The sequence below is a fragment of the Ornithorhynchus anatinus genome, chromosome 3 (assembly GCF_004115215.2).
Source record: "Ornithorhynchus anatinus isolate Pmale09 chromosome 3, mOrnAna1.pri.v4, whole genome shotgun sequence".
In the NCBI taxonomy this organism is placed as follows: Eukaryota; Metazoa; Chordata; class Mammalia; order Monotremata; family Ornithorhynchidae; genus Ornithorhynchus; species Ornithorhynchus anatinus.
The window spans coordinates 124,676,781-124,690,558 of NC_041730.1; the positions used below are offsets into that span (position 1 = coordinate 124,676,781).

The 13,778-nt window shown below is 52.8% G+C and overlaps 2 protein-coding genes across 3 annotated transcripts in view; one reads left to right on the plus strand and one right to left on the minus strand.

Moving 5' to 3' along the window:
* Positions 1-5,968, minus strand: part of UBTD1 (ubiquitin domain containing 1) — a 48,402-nt gene extending 42,434 nt beyond the window's left edge. Inside the window, exon 1 of the mRNA XM_029059241.2 lies at positions 5,609-5,968. Coding sequence (XP_028915074.1) covers positions 5,609-5,678 — 70 coding nt within the window. The 5' untranslated portion in view covers positions 5,679-5,968. The remainder of the gene's footprint in view (positions 1-5,608) is intronic.
* Positions 5,969-10,999: 5,031 nt separating this feature from the next.
* The window catches only part of MMS19 (MMS19 homolog, cytosolic iron-sulfur assembly component), a 31,730-nt gene continuing 28,951 nt past the window's right edge, over positions 11,000-13,778 (plus strand). For both annotated transcript variants that reach the window (XM_029060760.2, XM_029060761.2), the window contains exon 1: positions 11,000-11,147. In XM_029060760.2, the coding sequence (XP_028916593.1) occupies positions 11,018-11,147 (130 nt within the window). In that variant the 5' untranslated portion in view covers positions 11,000-11,017. The remainder of the gene's footprint in view (positions 11,148-13,778) is intronic.

Below are 13,778 nucleotides of genomic sequence, written 5' to 3' on the forward strand. Positions count from 1 at the left end.
CGCTGAGCCCTCTTACTGTGATCGATGCCATGTCCATTACTCTGTGGTGCACAGCCCACCTTGTGGTTTTATCTCCTAGCGGGAGGGGGTGGTGAGCGGCGGGGAGGAGATGAAGATGGAGAATCAAAGGAAAGACACTGCTGTCCCCTCTTCAGGTGGTGGGCTTCCTCCTGGGGGAGGGGAGGCAGGGCCAGACCTAGAGAAAACGGCCTCTACCTGCTGCCCCCTCCCTCCCCGGACCCCGAGAAGGAGGCGATTCCTGGAAAATTCTCGTTCTCCCGCTCCTTCCGCCCAGCGGTTCCTGAAGGGAGTCCCGGAAGTGAGTACAGGGCTTGGCCCAGGGCTGGAATCCCCACACCCTGAAGCAAGGTCCACCGGGGTGGATCCGGCCAGACGGGCTGGCCCCGGGGGAGCTTCTCCGGTTGCCACAGAGCTCTATCTGAAAGGAGTTCCCGCCCACAGGGTGGGCTACGGGCAGACACCCCATGCTCCCGGGGGCTACCGTGCGGCCCCTCACAAAGATGAGGGGGACTTGATCTGTTCAAGGGACCCAATTTGGGGTGTCTCAGCCAAGCTGCCCGGGTATGGGGGGCCAAGGATGGTCGGGGGAGGAGAGGGCAGTAGCGTCAGGGACGGTGGAGCGGTGCTCTCCCGCAAACATTGCCTGTGATGTCTTCATGTCATGTTGCATGGGTGGAACGCAATGTGATGACATCCTATGGAACTGGGGGGTGGCGGGGGAGAGGACAGGGGAAGTGTGGAAGGAAGACGGTCGGTCAGAGAGGCCGAATGCCCGAAGTCGGCCCTACCTGTAAAAATCACAGTCCCAACACCCGTCCGCAAATCCCTTAGGAAGCCAGACGGTGCTCGGAGAGCCTCGCCACCCCCGTCCCTCAAGATCCTAAGGCCTTTCCCTTGGGAAGTGGCAGTGACTAGGAGCTGTTTGGAGAGTCCTTCCCTAGGCCGGTTAACTGTAGGGGTGGGGCAGATGGAAAGAGCTCTTCGCGGTCTAGGTCTGTTGCCCTTTGGAACAGAACTCGGCCAGACCCACATTGCCCGTGGACTGCGCTCTTGGGTGCTGGGCCAGCTTTACCCCAGAGAAGCTCTCTAGGCCCACGGCTTGCAGAGAAGGAGAGGAGGAGGAGGAGGAGGTCCAGGAGATCTGCGGTTCCAGTGGGAGCCATGGCCCTTGCCTGAGAAACCGGGGCCACAACGGCAGGGGGATGAGGTGGGTAGGGATAGTGGTAGGTTCTCCCCATCACCCACGCACCCATGCCCTACCGTCCTTCCCCTCCCACTGCTCCCCTCCCTCCGGGGCCTCCGCTGCGCGGGAGATTGGCTTGTATCTACCCCAGCGCTCAAAACAGTGCCGGGCACATGGCAAGCACTTAAATATCATAACCACAATAATAATAATAATCATTTTGGTATTTGTTAAGCACTTACTAGGTGCAGAGCACTGTTCTAAGTGCTGGGGGAGATACAGGGTCATCAGGTTGTCCCACGTGAGGCTCACAGTCTTCATCCCCATTTTACAGATGAGGGAACTGAGGCCCAGAGAAGTGAAGTGACTGACAAGTGGCTGAGCTGGGATTCGAACCCTGACCTCTGACTCCCAAGCCCGGACACTTTCCACTCAGCCACGCCGCTAGAAGCCGCCCCACCTCTGTGCCACCAGGAGTCCCCTCGGCCTCTGCTCCACCCCGGGAGCGACTCCATCGGCAAATTCACCTTTTTGAAGGCTGGGAAGGCCTCAGCCGAGGCTGCCGCTGTGACTTCCGTGACCGTCGGTCAGAGCGGGGAAGAGCCTGAAGCCCCATGGTGTTTCTCACAGTCTTCATCTTTTAGACTTTTGTTTCAGCTTTCCTTATTTGTCTGTGACCAACTCCCTCCCCTACTCTAAGACCGTGACCCCTTTGGGGGCCAGGGACCCTGTCAACGTCTCTTCTTCCATGTGCTTCTTTCCCACCGTCAGCACACGATAAATAATAAATGCAATTACTCCTCCTACTGCCACGATTACCACCCAGGAGCCCCGTCTTCCCCCGAGACCCGGACTTTTAAAAGATGGATCTTGCTCAGACCCCCAATTAGAGCTGTGGGATCAGCTACAGACTTGGCCGAAAACTCCCAGAGGTGAGGTGCTAGGCTGCGAGGAAAGAGAGAGACCTCTCTCCTATTACAGGATAAGGAGACAGGTTGGTGCTGTGCAAAGACCAGCGGCTAAGGCTCCCAACCACTTCTAGAGCCAAGTGCTCTTGCCAGGACACGAGCCAAGTTTCCTCTGCCCAGGTGGATGCTATTACAGTGCCAGAGAGCCTCTCTGAGGCCATTTCACGAAGGCAGACACCCAGACCCACTACAAGGTTTGGGTGCGTTTGCTCTGAAGATGAACACACACACATTCTAATACACATTCACTCACTCTCTCCCTCCCCCCATGTGGAAAGTCACCCAGAGGTAGCTGAATAGCCACCTTGCCCCCATCCTGTACCAAAAGACTTTTCTAAAGCCCACCACAGATTTCAGAAACAGGGAAGGGGCAGGGAAACAGATCCCACACAGTCCAAGGCCTGATTAATTGCCTCTACCTCAGTGCTTAGTTCAACGTCGGGCACAGAATAAAAACTTAACGAACACCCCGGTTATTACTATTAGGGCCTACTCACTGTCAATCAGCACCAAGGTAACCCAACAAATCCTAGATTAATAATAATAGCCCTTTTCCACGGCTCCCCGTCTCCCTGCCAGACCTCACATCCTTGTGTCTCTGATTGGGAAACTGGGTCTAAAAAAAAAATTATAATAAATCACACTTTCACCCCTTCCAACTTGACTTGGAATAAAATGGCATTAACCTCCTCTGGGATCTTGGTTTGGGTAATGATGCTTCGAATTAGAGAGCGCTTTTCTTCTTGGAGCTTCTCAACAAGCTTACTGATATGATTTCATTAATTCCCACCACATTCCAGGGGGACAGGCAAGGGGCAGACCTTATCCTCGTTTGGCAGTGGGGGGGGGGGAAACGGGGAGGTGAAGTGACCCACGTAAGGTCAGCTGGCAGAGCCAGAGCCGGATGACTGTAGCATTCCGTGCTCTTTCCATTACACCACGCTGCTTCCAGCCCTCATCCCTGCTTTCCTCTGGAGAGTCTGAATCGGGGTGAGCCCAGGACAGGGTCTGACCAAGGTGTCACGGGGCCAAAGGGAGCTCTGCCAAAAGAGCGCTCGGGACAGCAGCTCCGATCTCAGGCGAATCTCCCGGTCGGTGGGTGACAGCTCGTCGGAGCGAATCGTCGATCTTGGTGCAACAGGGGCGCCAAGAACGACGCCGACTGCGGCGTCAGTGGTCCCCTCCCAGCCCCCAAGTGCAAAGGAGAGGTGGAGTAGACTGGAAAAGCGAGGTGGAGAGGTGCTCTCATTTCTGAAGGATGGAGCTGGGTGATTTTCCAGGAGAAACTGAGGCAACAGCGAGGGAAACGGCAGCAGCACCACTTACCCACTTCCCAAAGGAAAGCCCCAGCTAATCCCAAGGCCACTGGCGCTGTTGGGGGGTGGGGGGTGGGAAGGGAATGTTCCACAGGGGCATCTGGGGAAAGCCTAACTCCACCCTCTCTACCGGCAGCTTGAGAAGCAGCATGGTGTAGTGGGTAGAGCACGGGCCTGGGAGTCAAAAGGTCATGGGTTCTAATCCCAGCTCTGCCGCTTCTCTGCTCTCTGACCTTGGGTAAGTCACGTCCCTTCTCTGGGCCTCAGTGACCTCATCTGTCAAATGGGGATTGAGACCGCGAGCTCCATTTGGGACGGGGACCGTGTCCAACCCGATTTACTTGTACCCACCCAGTGCTTAGTACAGTGCCTGGCCCAAAGTAAGTGCTCAACAAATATGCTCAACAAATACCATAATTATTATTATTATTACTACCATGCCAGCTCCCTTCAGGGAACTCCCAGCCCAGCCCAGCCCCTGACAATGTGCAGTGCAGCACAGAAACCCCAACCAGTGGGACGGACACACACACACAGAGTTTCCACAAAGCCTCTTCAAGTTTCGCAAAGGAATCCTTGCGATTCTCTGATAAAAATCCTTCCCCTCCTCCCTTTAATGAAGTGTTTCGGGGCGGCAGGACTCCCTCCCCTGCCCCTTTTCCCCAACACACCTCCGGTGTCGATGGAGACGGGGAAACTCCAGTTCGAGTTTCCGCTGGCTGTGACCACCCCGGGGGCCGCGGCTCCTCTTACATAAAGGAGCATGTGGCATTTGGACAGAAGGGGAGGCCCCCGGACCGGCCCGGACAAGGAAGTGGGAAGGAGGAGGAAAGCCAAGGAACCCAAGGTGGAAAAGTAAGCCAGGGAACCACCGGCCAAACCACTCTCCCGGGAGTTTGGTCCATCATCCTCGGCCCAGAAACCAAGACACGGACGGAGGGATGGGGAGCTGTTGGTCCTAGTTCAGTTGCCACCCGGCTCCCGGCTGGACAGGGGCAAGTGAGCGGATGGGCCGGCCTCTCCCTCCCTCCCGGTTTATTGGGGGGCCGGACCGGCCAGCCCAGATTTCCTGGGTCCTTCCATTCATTCAATCGTATTTATTGAGCACTTACTGTGTGCAGAGCACTGAAAGTCCAGTGCCCAGGGCTTCGAACTGTGCTTGGCACATAGTAAGCGCTTAACAAATACCATTATTTATACAATACAGCGATAGAAGCAATCACTGCCCTCCAGGAGCTCAAGTCTGGGGGTGGGGGAGACAGTCATCAATACAAATAAACACACTTCAACAGAAATAAAAACATAAAATGACAGATAGGGACGTAAGCGCTGTGGGGCAGGGAGAAGGGAGCGAGTCAGGGTGATGCAGAAGCCCGTTGTTGGGCAGGGACTGTCTCTATCTGCTGCTGAATTGTCCATTCCAGGCGCTTAGTCCAGTGCTCTGCACAGAGTAAGAGCTGAATAGGACTGAATGGATGAATGCATGCATGCAGAAGGGAGGGGGCGTTGAGGAAAAGTGGGGCTTAGTCTGGGAAGACCTCTTGGAGGAGGTGGGCCTTCAAATGAGGCTTTGAAGGTGAGGGGGAGAGTCACTGTCTATCGGATTTGAGGAGGGAGGGCATTCCAGGCCGGAGGTGGGCTATGGGCCGGGGGTCAGCGCTCAGTGAGCAGGTCAGGGGCACCGGAGGAGCAGAGCGTGTAGGGCAGGATGGAGCAGGAGAGAAGGGAGGTGAGGTAGGAGGGAGCCCGGGGGATGGACAGCTTCGAAGCCAAGAGTGGGGAGTTTTACCGACGTGTCCCGCACGGTAAATATTTAGATGACTGTCTTATTATTAGTAGCAATAATAATAATGTCATTTATTAAGCGCCTACTAAGTGGTAAGCGCAGCTTATCGGTATTCGTTCAAGACTATTTATTGAGCGCTTACCGTGTGCAGAGCACCGCGCTTGGGATGGGCAATTCGGCAACGGATAGGGACCATCCCTGCCCCAGGACGGGGGTGTCCCCCGCTTCTAGGCTGTGAGCTCGTCGGGGGCAGGGATGGCACTCTCCCCCGCGCTCAGCGCAGTGCCCCGGGGGCGCTCAGTAAGTCGGAGTGAATGGCAGGGAGGCTCGGTACCTGCTCGCTTTCGGGGGTGTCCCGGGGCGGCCGGCCTGTCCCGGCGCTGCCTCCCCACGCAGCTCCCCATGGCCGCTCCTCAGCGGGGCCCCCTGCGGCTCCGGGGCCGAGTTCGAGTCCTGCGGCGGGTCCGGGTGCGAGTTCGGCGACTGAGCATCGGGTGGGGGGAGGAGGGGGGAGCGGGGCCGGGCCGCCCCCGAGCTCCGACCCCTCGCCTCCCCCGCCCCGGCCGCCGGGGCCGACACAAAGTTTGCGGGACAGAGGCTGCGGGACGGACGGACGGACGGACGGACGGGGCGGGCGGGCGGTCGGTCAGTACTCCGGGCTCCCCTCTGCGCCCGGCCCGGGGTCCTGTCAATCACCCGCGTGGCCACGCCCCCGACGGCCGTTCGCTCGCCACGCCCACTGACTCCACGTGACCGTTAGAGCCCCGCCCACTGCCTGGATTCCGCTCCCTCATTGGTTATCTTCTCCCCCTTCCCGCGAGGGCTAGTCCCGCCCCGCCCAGGCCCCGCCCACTTTCCGGATTCCGCTCTCTCATTGGTTGTCTCCTCTTCTGCTTCCCCGCCCTCCCCGCCCAGGCCCCGCCCACTTCCCGGATTCCGCTCCCTCATTGGTTGTCTTCTCCCCCCTCCCCGCTAGGGCTAGTTCCGCCCCGCCCAGGCCCCGCCCACTTCCAGAATACCGCTCCGTCATTGGTTGTCTCCTCCGCCTCTGCCCCCTTCCCCCGCGTTGGCTGTCCCTCCCCGTCTAGGCCCCGCCCACTTCCCGGATCCCTCTCTCTCATTGGTTGCCTCCTCCGCCCCTGCCTCTCCCTCCTCCCCGGTGTCTGTCCCTCCCCGTCCAGGCCCCGCCCACTTTCCGGATTCCGCTCCCTCATTGGCTGTCTCCTCCGCCCCCTCCCCCCGCACGGCGCCTGACCCCGCCCCCGGACAAGCCCCGCCCACTTCCGAACTCCGCTCCCTCATTGGCTGTCACCTCCGCCCATTCCCCGCCCTCCCCGTCTAGGCCCCGCCCACTTATCGGATTCCGCTCCCTCATTGGGTGTCTCTCCTCCCCTCCCCCCCGGCTTCATTCATTCATTCAATCGTATTTATTGAGCGCTTACTATGTGCAGAGCGCTGTACTAAGCGCTCGGAATGGACAATTCGGCAACAGAGAGAGACATTCCCTGCCCAGTGACGGGGCTTACACTCTAATAGAGAAGCAGCGTGGCTCAGTGGGAAGAGCCCGGGTTTAGGAGTCAGAGGTCATGGGTTCGAATCCCGACTCCACCGCTTATCAGCTGGGAGACTTGGGGCAAGTCACTTCACTTCTCTGGGCCTCAGTTCCCTCATCTGTAAAATGGGGATGAAGCCTGGGAGCCTCACGTGGGACAACCTGATGACCCTGTATCTCCCCCGGCGCTTAGAACAGTGCTGGGCACGTAGTAGGCGCTTAACAAATACCAATACATTATTAATCGGGGGAGACTGACAGCAGAACAAAAGAGAACAGAACAAAAGAGAAGATAATATTAACACGATAAATAGAATCAAGGGGATGGGCACCTCATTAACAGAATAAATAGGGTAATAATTAATATAGGCAAATGAGCCCAGTGCTGAGGGGAGGGGAAGAGGGGGGAGCAGAGAGCAAAGGGGGGAGCTCAGTCTGGGAAGGCCTCTTGGAGGAGGTGAGCTTTCCCCCTTCCCGGATTAGATCGCGAGCCCGTCATTGGGCGGGGATCGTCTCTATCTGTTGCCCAATTGTACATCCCAAGCGCTTAGTACAGTGCTCTGCACATAGTAAGCGCCAGCAGCGTGGCTCAGTGGAAAGACCCCAGGCTTGGGAGTCGGAGGTCATGGGTTCGAATGCCGGCTCTGCCGCTTGTCAGCTGGGTGACTGGGGGCAAGTCCCTTCACTTCTCTGGGCCTCAGTTCCCTCATCTGGAAAATGGGGATGAAGACTGTGAGCCTCACGTGGGACAATCTGATTACCTTGTATCTAGCCCAGCGCTTAGAACAGCGCTCTGCACCTAGCGAGCGCTTAACAAATACCAACATTATTATAGTTATCAATAAATACAATTGAAGGAATGAATGAACGAAAGGGGGCTGAGCTGAGGGGAAGGGGAAGGAGCAGAGGACAAAGGGGGGAGCTCAGTCTGGGAAGGCCTCTTGGAGGAGGTGAGCTTTCCCCTCTCCCGATTAGACTGTGAGTCCGTCACTGGACAGGGATTGTCTCTCTCTGTTGCCGAATTGTCCATTCCAAGCGCTTAGTTCAGTGCTCTGCACATAGTAAGCGCTCAATAAATACGAATTTATGAATGAATGAATGAATGAATGAATGAATGAATGAATGAATGAATGAATGAATGGGGGCTGAGCTGAGGGGAAGGGAAGGAGCAGAGGGCAATGGGGGGAGCTCAGTCTGGGAAGGCCTCTTTCATTCATTCATTCATTCATTCAATAGTATTTATTGAGCACTTACTATGTGCAGAGCACTGGACTAAGCGCTTGGAATGGACAAATCGGTAACAGATAGAGTCAGTCCCTGCCCTTTGAGGGACTTGGGAAGCAGCGTGGCACAGTGGAAAGAGCACGGGCTTTGGAGTCAGGGCTCATGAGTTCGAATCCCAGCTCTGCCACTTGTCAGCTGTGTGACTGTGGGCAAGTCACTTCACTTCTCTGGGCCTCAGTTCCCTCATCTGTAAAATGGGGATTAAGACTGTGAGCCCCACGTGGGACAACCTGATTCCCCTGTGTTTACCCCAGCGCTTAGAACAGTGCTCGGCACATAGTAAGCGCTTAACAAATACCAACATTATTATTATTATTATTAATCGGGGGAGAAGGACAGACAAGAACAATAGCATCTCCTCTTGGAGGAGGTGAGCTTTCCCCCTCCCCCGATTAGACTGTGAGCCCATCACTGGGCAAGGGTGATCGCTATCTGTTGCCGAATTGTCCATTCCAAGCGCTTAGTACAGTGCTCTGCACATAGTAAGTGCTCAATAAATATTATTGAATGAATGAATGAATGAATGAATGAATGAATGAATGAATGAATGAATGAATGAATGAATGAATGGGGGCTGAACGGAAGGGAAGGAGCAGAGGGCAAAGGGGGGAGCTCAGTCTGGGAAGGCCTCTTGGAGGAGGTGAGCTTTCACTCATTCATTCAATCATATTTATTGAGCGCTTCCTCTGTGCAGAGCACTGGACTAAGCGCTTGGAATGGATAATTGGGCAACAGATAGAGACGATCCCTGCCCAGTGACGGGCTGGCTGTGGGCAAGTCACTTCACTTCTCTGTGCCTCAGTGACCTCATCTGTAAAATGGGGATTAAGATTGTGAGCCTCAAGTGGGACAACCTGATTCCCCTGTATCTCCCCCAGCGCTTAGAACAGTGCTCGGCACATAGTGAGCGCCTAACAAATACCAACATTATTATTATTATAGTGAGCGCTTAACAAATACCAACATTATTATTAATATAGTGAGTGCTTAACAAATACCAACATTATCATCATTATAGCGAGCGCTTAACAAATACCAACGTTATCATCAATATAGCGAGCGCTTAACAAATACCAACATTATCATCATTATAGTGAGCGCCTAACAAATACCAACATTATTATTATTATAGTGAGCGCTTAACAAATACCAACATTATCATTAATATAGTGAGCGCTTAACAAATACCAACATTATCATTATTATAGTGAGCGCCTAACAAATACCAACATTATCATTATTATAGTGAGCGCCTAACAAATACCAACATTATCATTATTATAGTGAGCGCTTAACAAATACCAACATTATCATCATTATAGTGAGCGCTTAACAAATACCAACACTATCATCATTATAGCGAGCGCCTAACAAATACCAACATTATCATTATTATAGTGAGCGCTTAACAAATACCAACATTATCATCATTATAGTGAGCGCTTAACAAATACCAACACTATCATCATTATAGCGAGCGCTTAACAAATACCAACATTATCATTAATATAGTGAGCGCTTAACAAATACCAACATTATCATCATTATAATGAGCGCCTAACAAATACCAACATTATTATTATTATAGTGAGCACTTAACAAATACCAACATTATCATTAATATAGTGAGCGCTTAACAAATACCAACATTATCATTATTATAGTGAGCGCCTAACAAATACCAACATTATCATCATTATAATGAGCGCCTAACAAATACCAACATTATCATTATTATAGTGAGCGCTTAACAAATACCAACATTATCATCATTATAATGAGTGCCTAACAAATACCAACATTATTATTATAGTGAGCGCTTAACAAATACCAACATTATTATTAATATAGTGAGCGCTTAACAAATACCAACATTATCATTATTATAGTGAGCGCCTAACAAATACCAACATTATCATTATTATAGCGAGCGCTTAACAAATACCAACACTATCATCATTATAGCGAGTGCTTAACAAATACCAACATTATCATTAATATAGTGAGCGCTTAACAAATACCAACATTATTATCATTATAGTGAGCGCTTAACAAATACCAACATTATCATTGTTATAGTGAGCGCTTAACAAATACCAACAGCGTGGCTCAGTGGAAAGAGCCCGGGCTTTGGAGTCAGAGGTCATGGGTTCGAATTCCAGCTCCGCCCCTTGTCAGCTGGGTGACTGTGGGCAAGTCACTTCTCTGGGCCTCAGTTCCCTCATCTGTCAAATGGGGATGAAGACTGTGAGCCCCACGTGGGACCACCTGATGCCCCGGGTCTCCCCCAGCGCTTAGAACAGTGCTCTGCACAGAGTAAGCGCTTAATACCAACATTAAATACCGTTATTTTTATTATAGTGAGCGCTTAACAAATACCAACCTTAAATACCAACGTTATTATCATTATAGTGAGCGCTTAACAAATACCAACCTTAAATACCAACGTTATTTTTATTACAGTGAGCGCTTAACAAATACCAACCTTAAATACCAACGTTATTATCATTATAGGGAGCGCTTAACAAATAGCACCCTTAAATACCAACGTTATTTTTATTATAGTGAGCGCTTAACAAATAGCACCATGATTAATAACGGGGGGGGGGGGGGCGGGCCCGCCCCCTGAGGGGCGCGAGGGCTCAAAGGAGGGGGGGGAGCACGTGATCCGGGCGGGTTTTCCCGCCTCGCGGCGCGCGACGGGCTCAGGGCGCATGCGCGGTGGCTCGTGACCCGCCCCTCCCCCCCCCCGCGGCGGCTCAAAGGGGGGGGGGAGCACGTGACCCGGGCGGGTTTTCCCGCCTCGCGGCGCGCGACGGGCTCGGGGCGCATGCGCGGTGGCTCGCGACCCGCCCCTTCCCCCCCCCCCCCCCCCCCCCGCGGCCGTCTTCCTCACAGGCCGCCATCATGGCGGCCGCCGCGCCTCAGGAGGAAGAAACGTCGTCGTCGTCGTCGGGCCCCGGCGGCTCCCTGAGCGGCCTCGTCGAGGACTTCGTGGGCGGCCAGCAGGACGGCCCCGCCGGCACGGTGGCGGCAGGTACGCGGCGGCCGGGGGCGGGCGGCGCCGGTCCTTCTGTCGGCTTTACTCAGCGCTCACTGTGTGCGCAGCACTGGGCGAAGCGCTCGGGTAGGCCCAGTTGGGCCCCGGAGTTGATGCCTGCATCCAGAGAAATAGAATTATAAATATTCATTCAGTCAGGCCTGCTTAGTGTGCGCTCACTGGGGCGGAGCGCTTGGGCTGGACAGTGGGCCACAGAGAGAAGCCTGCATCCCATAGAAATAGAATTATAAATATTCAGTCAGTCGTGTTTAGTGAGCGCTCACTACGTGCGAAGCACTTGGGAGGCACAGTTGGGCTACAGAGATAATCCCTGCATCCGTAGAAGTAGAATTATAAATAGTCATTCAGTCGTATTTAGTGAGCGCTCACTATGTACGCAGCACTGGGCGAAGCGCCCGGGCTGGACAGTGGGCCACAGAGGTAATCCTGCATCCATAGAAATAGAATTATAAATATTCATTCAGTCAGTCGTATTTAGTGAGCGCTCACTATGTGCGAAGCACTGGGCGAAGCGCTTGGGAGGCACAGTTGGGCCACAGAGATAATGCCTGCATCCATAGAAATAGAATTATAAATAGTCATACATTCAGTCGTATTCAGTGAGCGCTTACTATGTGCGGAGCACTGGGCGAAGCGCTTGGGAGGGACAGTTGGGCCACAGATAATCCCTGCATCCATAGAAGTAGAATTATAAATATTCATTCAGTCGTGTTTAGTGAGCGCTCACTATGTGCGCAGCACTGGGCGAAGCACTTGGGAGGGTCACTTGGGCCACAGAGATAATCCCTGCATCCATAGAAGTAGAATTATAAACATTCATTGTATTTAGTGAGCGCTCACTATGTGCGGAGCACTGGGCGAAGCGCTTGGGCTGGACAATGGGCCACAGAGATAATCCTGCATCAGTATAAATACAATTATAAATATTCATTCATTCAGTCGTATTTAGTGAGCGCTCACTATATGCGAAGCACTGGGCGAAGCGCTTGGGAGGGACAGTTGGGCCACGGAGGTAATCCCTGCATCCATAGAAGTAGAATTATAAATATTCATACATTCAGTCGTGTTTAGTGAGCGCTGACTGTGTGCGCAGCACTGGGCGAAGCGCTTGGGAGGGGCACTTGGGCCACAGAGATAATCCCTGCCTCAATATAAATAGAATTATAAATATTCATTCATTCAGTCGTGTTTAGTGAGCGCTATGTACGCAGCACTGGGCGAAGCACTTGGGAGGCACAGTTGGGCCACAGAGATAATCCCTGCATCAATATAAGTAGAATTATAAATATCCATTCATCCAGTCGTATTTAGTGAGCTCTCACTATGTGCGGAGCACTGGGCGAAGCGCTTGGGAGGGACAGTTGGGCCACAGATAATCCCTGCATCCATAGAAGTAGAATTATAAACATTCAGTCGTGTTTAGTGAGTGCTCACTATGTGCGCAGCACTGGGCGAAGCGCTTGGGAGGGACAGTTGGGCCACGGAGGTAATCCCTGCATCCATAGAAGTAGAATTATAAACATTCATTGTCGTATTTAGTGAGCGCTCACTATGTGCGGAGCACTGGGCGAAGCGCTTGGGCTGGACAATGGGCCACAGAGATAATCCTGCATCAGTATAAATACAATTATAAATATTCATTCATTCAGTCGTATTTAGTGAGCGCTCACTATATGCGAAGCACTGGGCGAAGCGCTTGGGAGGGACAGTTGGGCCACGGAGGTAATCCCTGCATCCATAGAAGTAGAATTATAAATATTCATACATTCAGTCATGTTTAGTGAGCGCTGACTGTGTGCGCAGCACTGGGCGAAGCGCTTGGGAGGGGCACTTGGGCCACAGAGATAATCCCTGCCTCAATATAAATAGAATTATAAATATTCATTCATTCAGTCGTGTTTAGTGAGCGCTATGTACGCAGCACTGGGCGAAGCACTTGGGAGGCACAGTTGGGCCACAGAGATAATCCCTGCATCAATATAAGTAGAATTATAAATATCCATTCATCCAGTCGTATTTAGTGAGCTCTCACTATGTGCGGAGCACTGGGCGAAGCGCTTGGGAGGCACAGTTGGGCCACAGAGATAATGCCTGCATCCATAGAAGTAGAATTATAAATATTCATTCATTCAGTCGTATTTAGTGAGTGCTGATGATGTGCGGAGCACTGGGTGAAGCGCTTGGGATGAACGGTGGGCCACAGAGAGAGAGAATCCCTGCCCCACGACGGGCTCACAGTCTAAGAGGGGGGAGATAGCAAAGCAAGAGAGGCATCAATATAAATAAATAAAATTATAAATATTCATTCAGTCGTGTTTAGTGAGCACTATGTGCGAAGCACTGGGCTCAACGCTTGGGAGGGACAGTTGAGCCACAGAGAGAGACAATCCCTGCCTCACAACGGGCTCACAGTCGAAGGGGGGGAGACAGGCGGCAAAGCAAGAGAGGCATCAATATAAATAAATAAAATAATAAATATGCAGTCGTGTTTAGTGAGCGCTATGTGCAAAGCACTGGGCTAAACGCTTGGGATAGACAGTTGGGCCACAGAGATAATCCCTGCCCATCGACGGGTTTACAGTCTAAGAAGGGAGAGACAGACGGCAA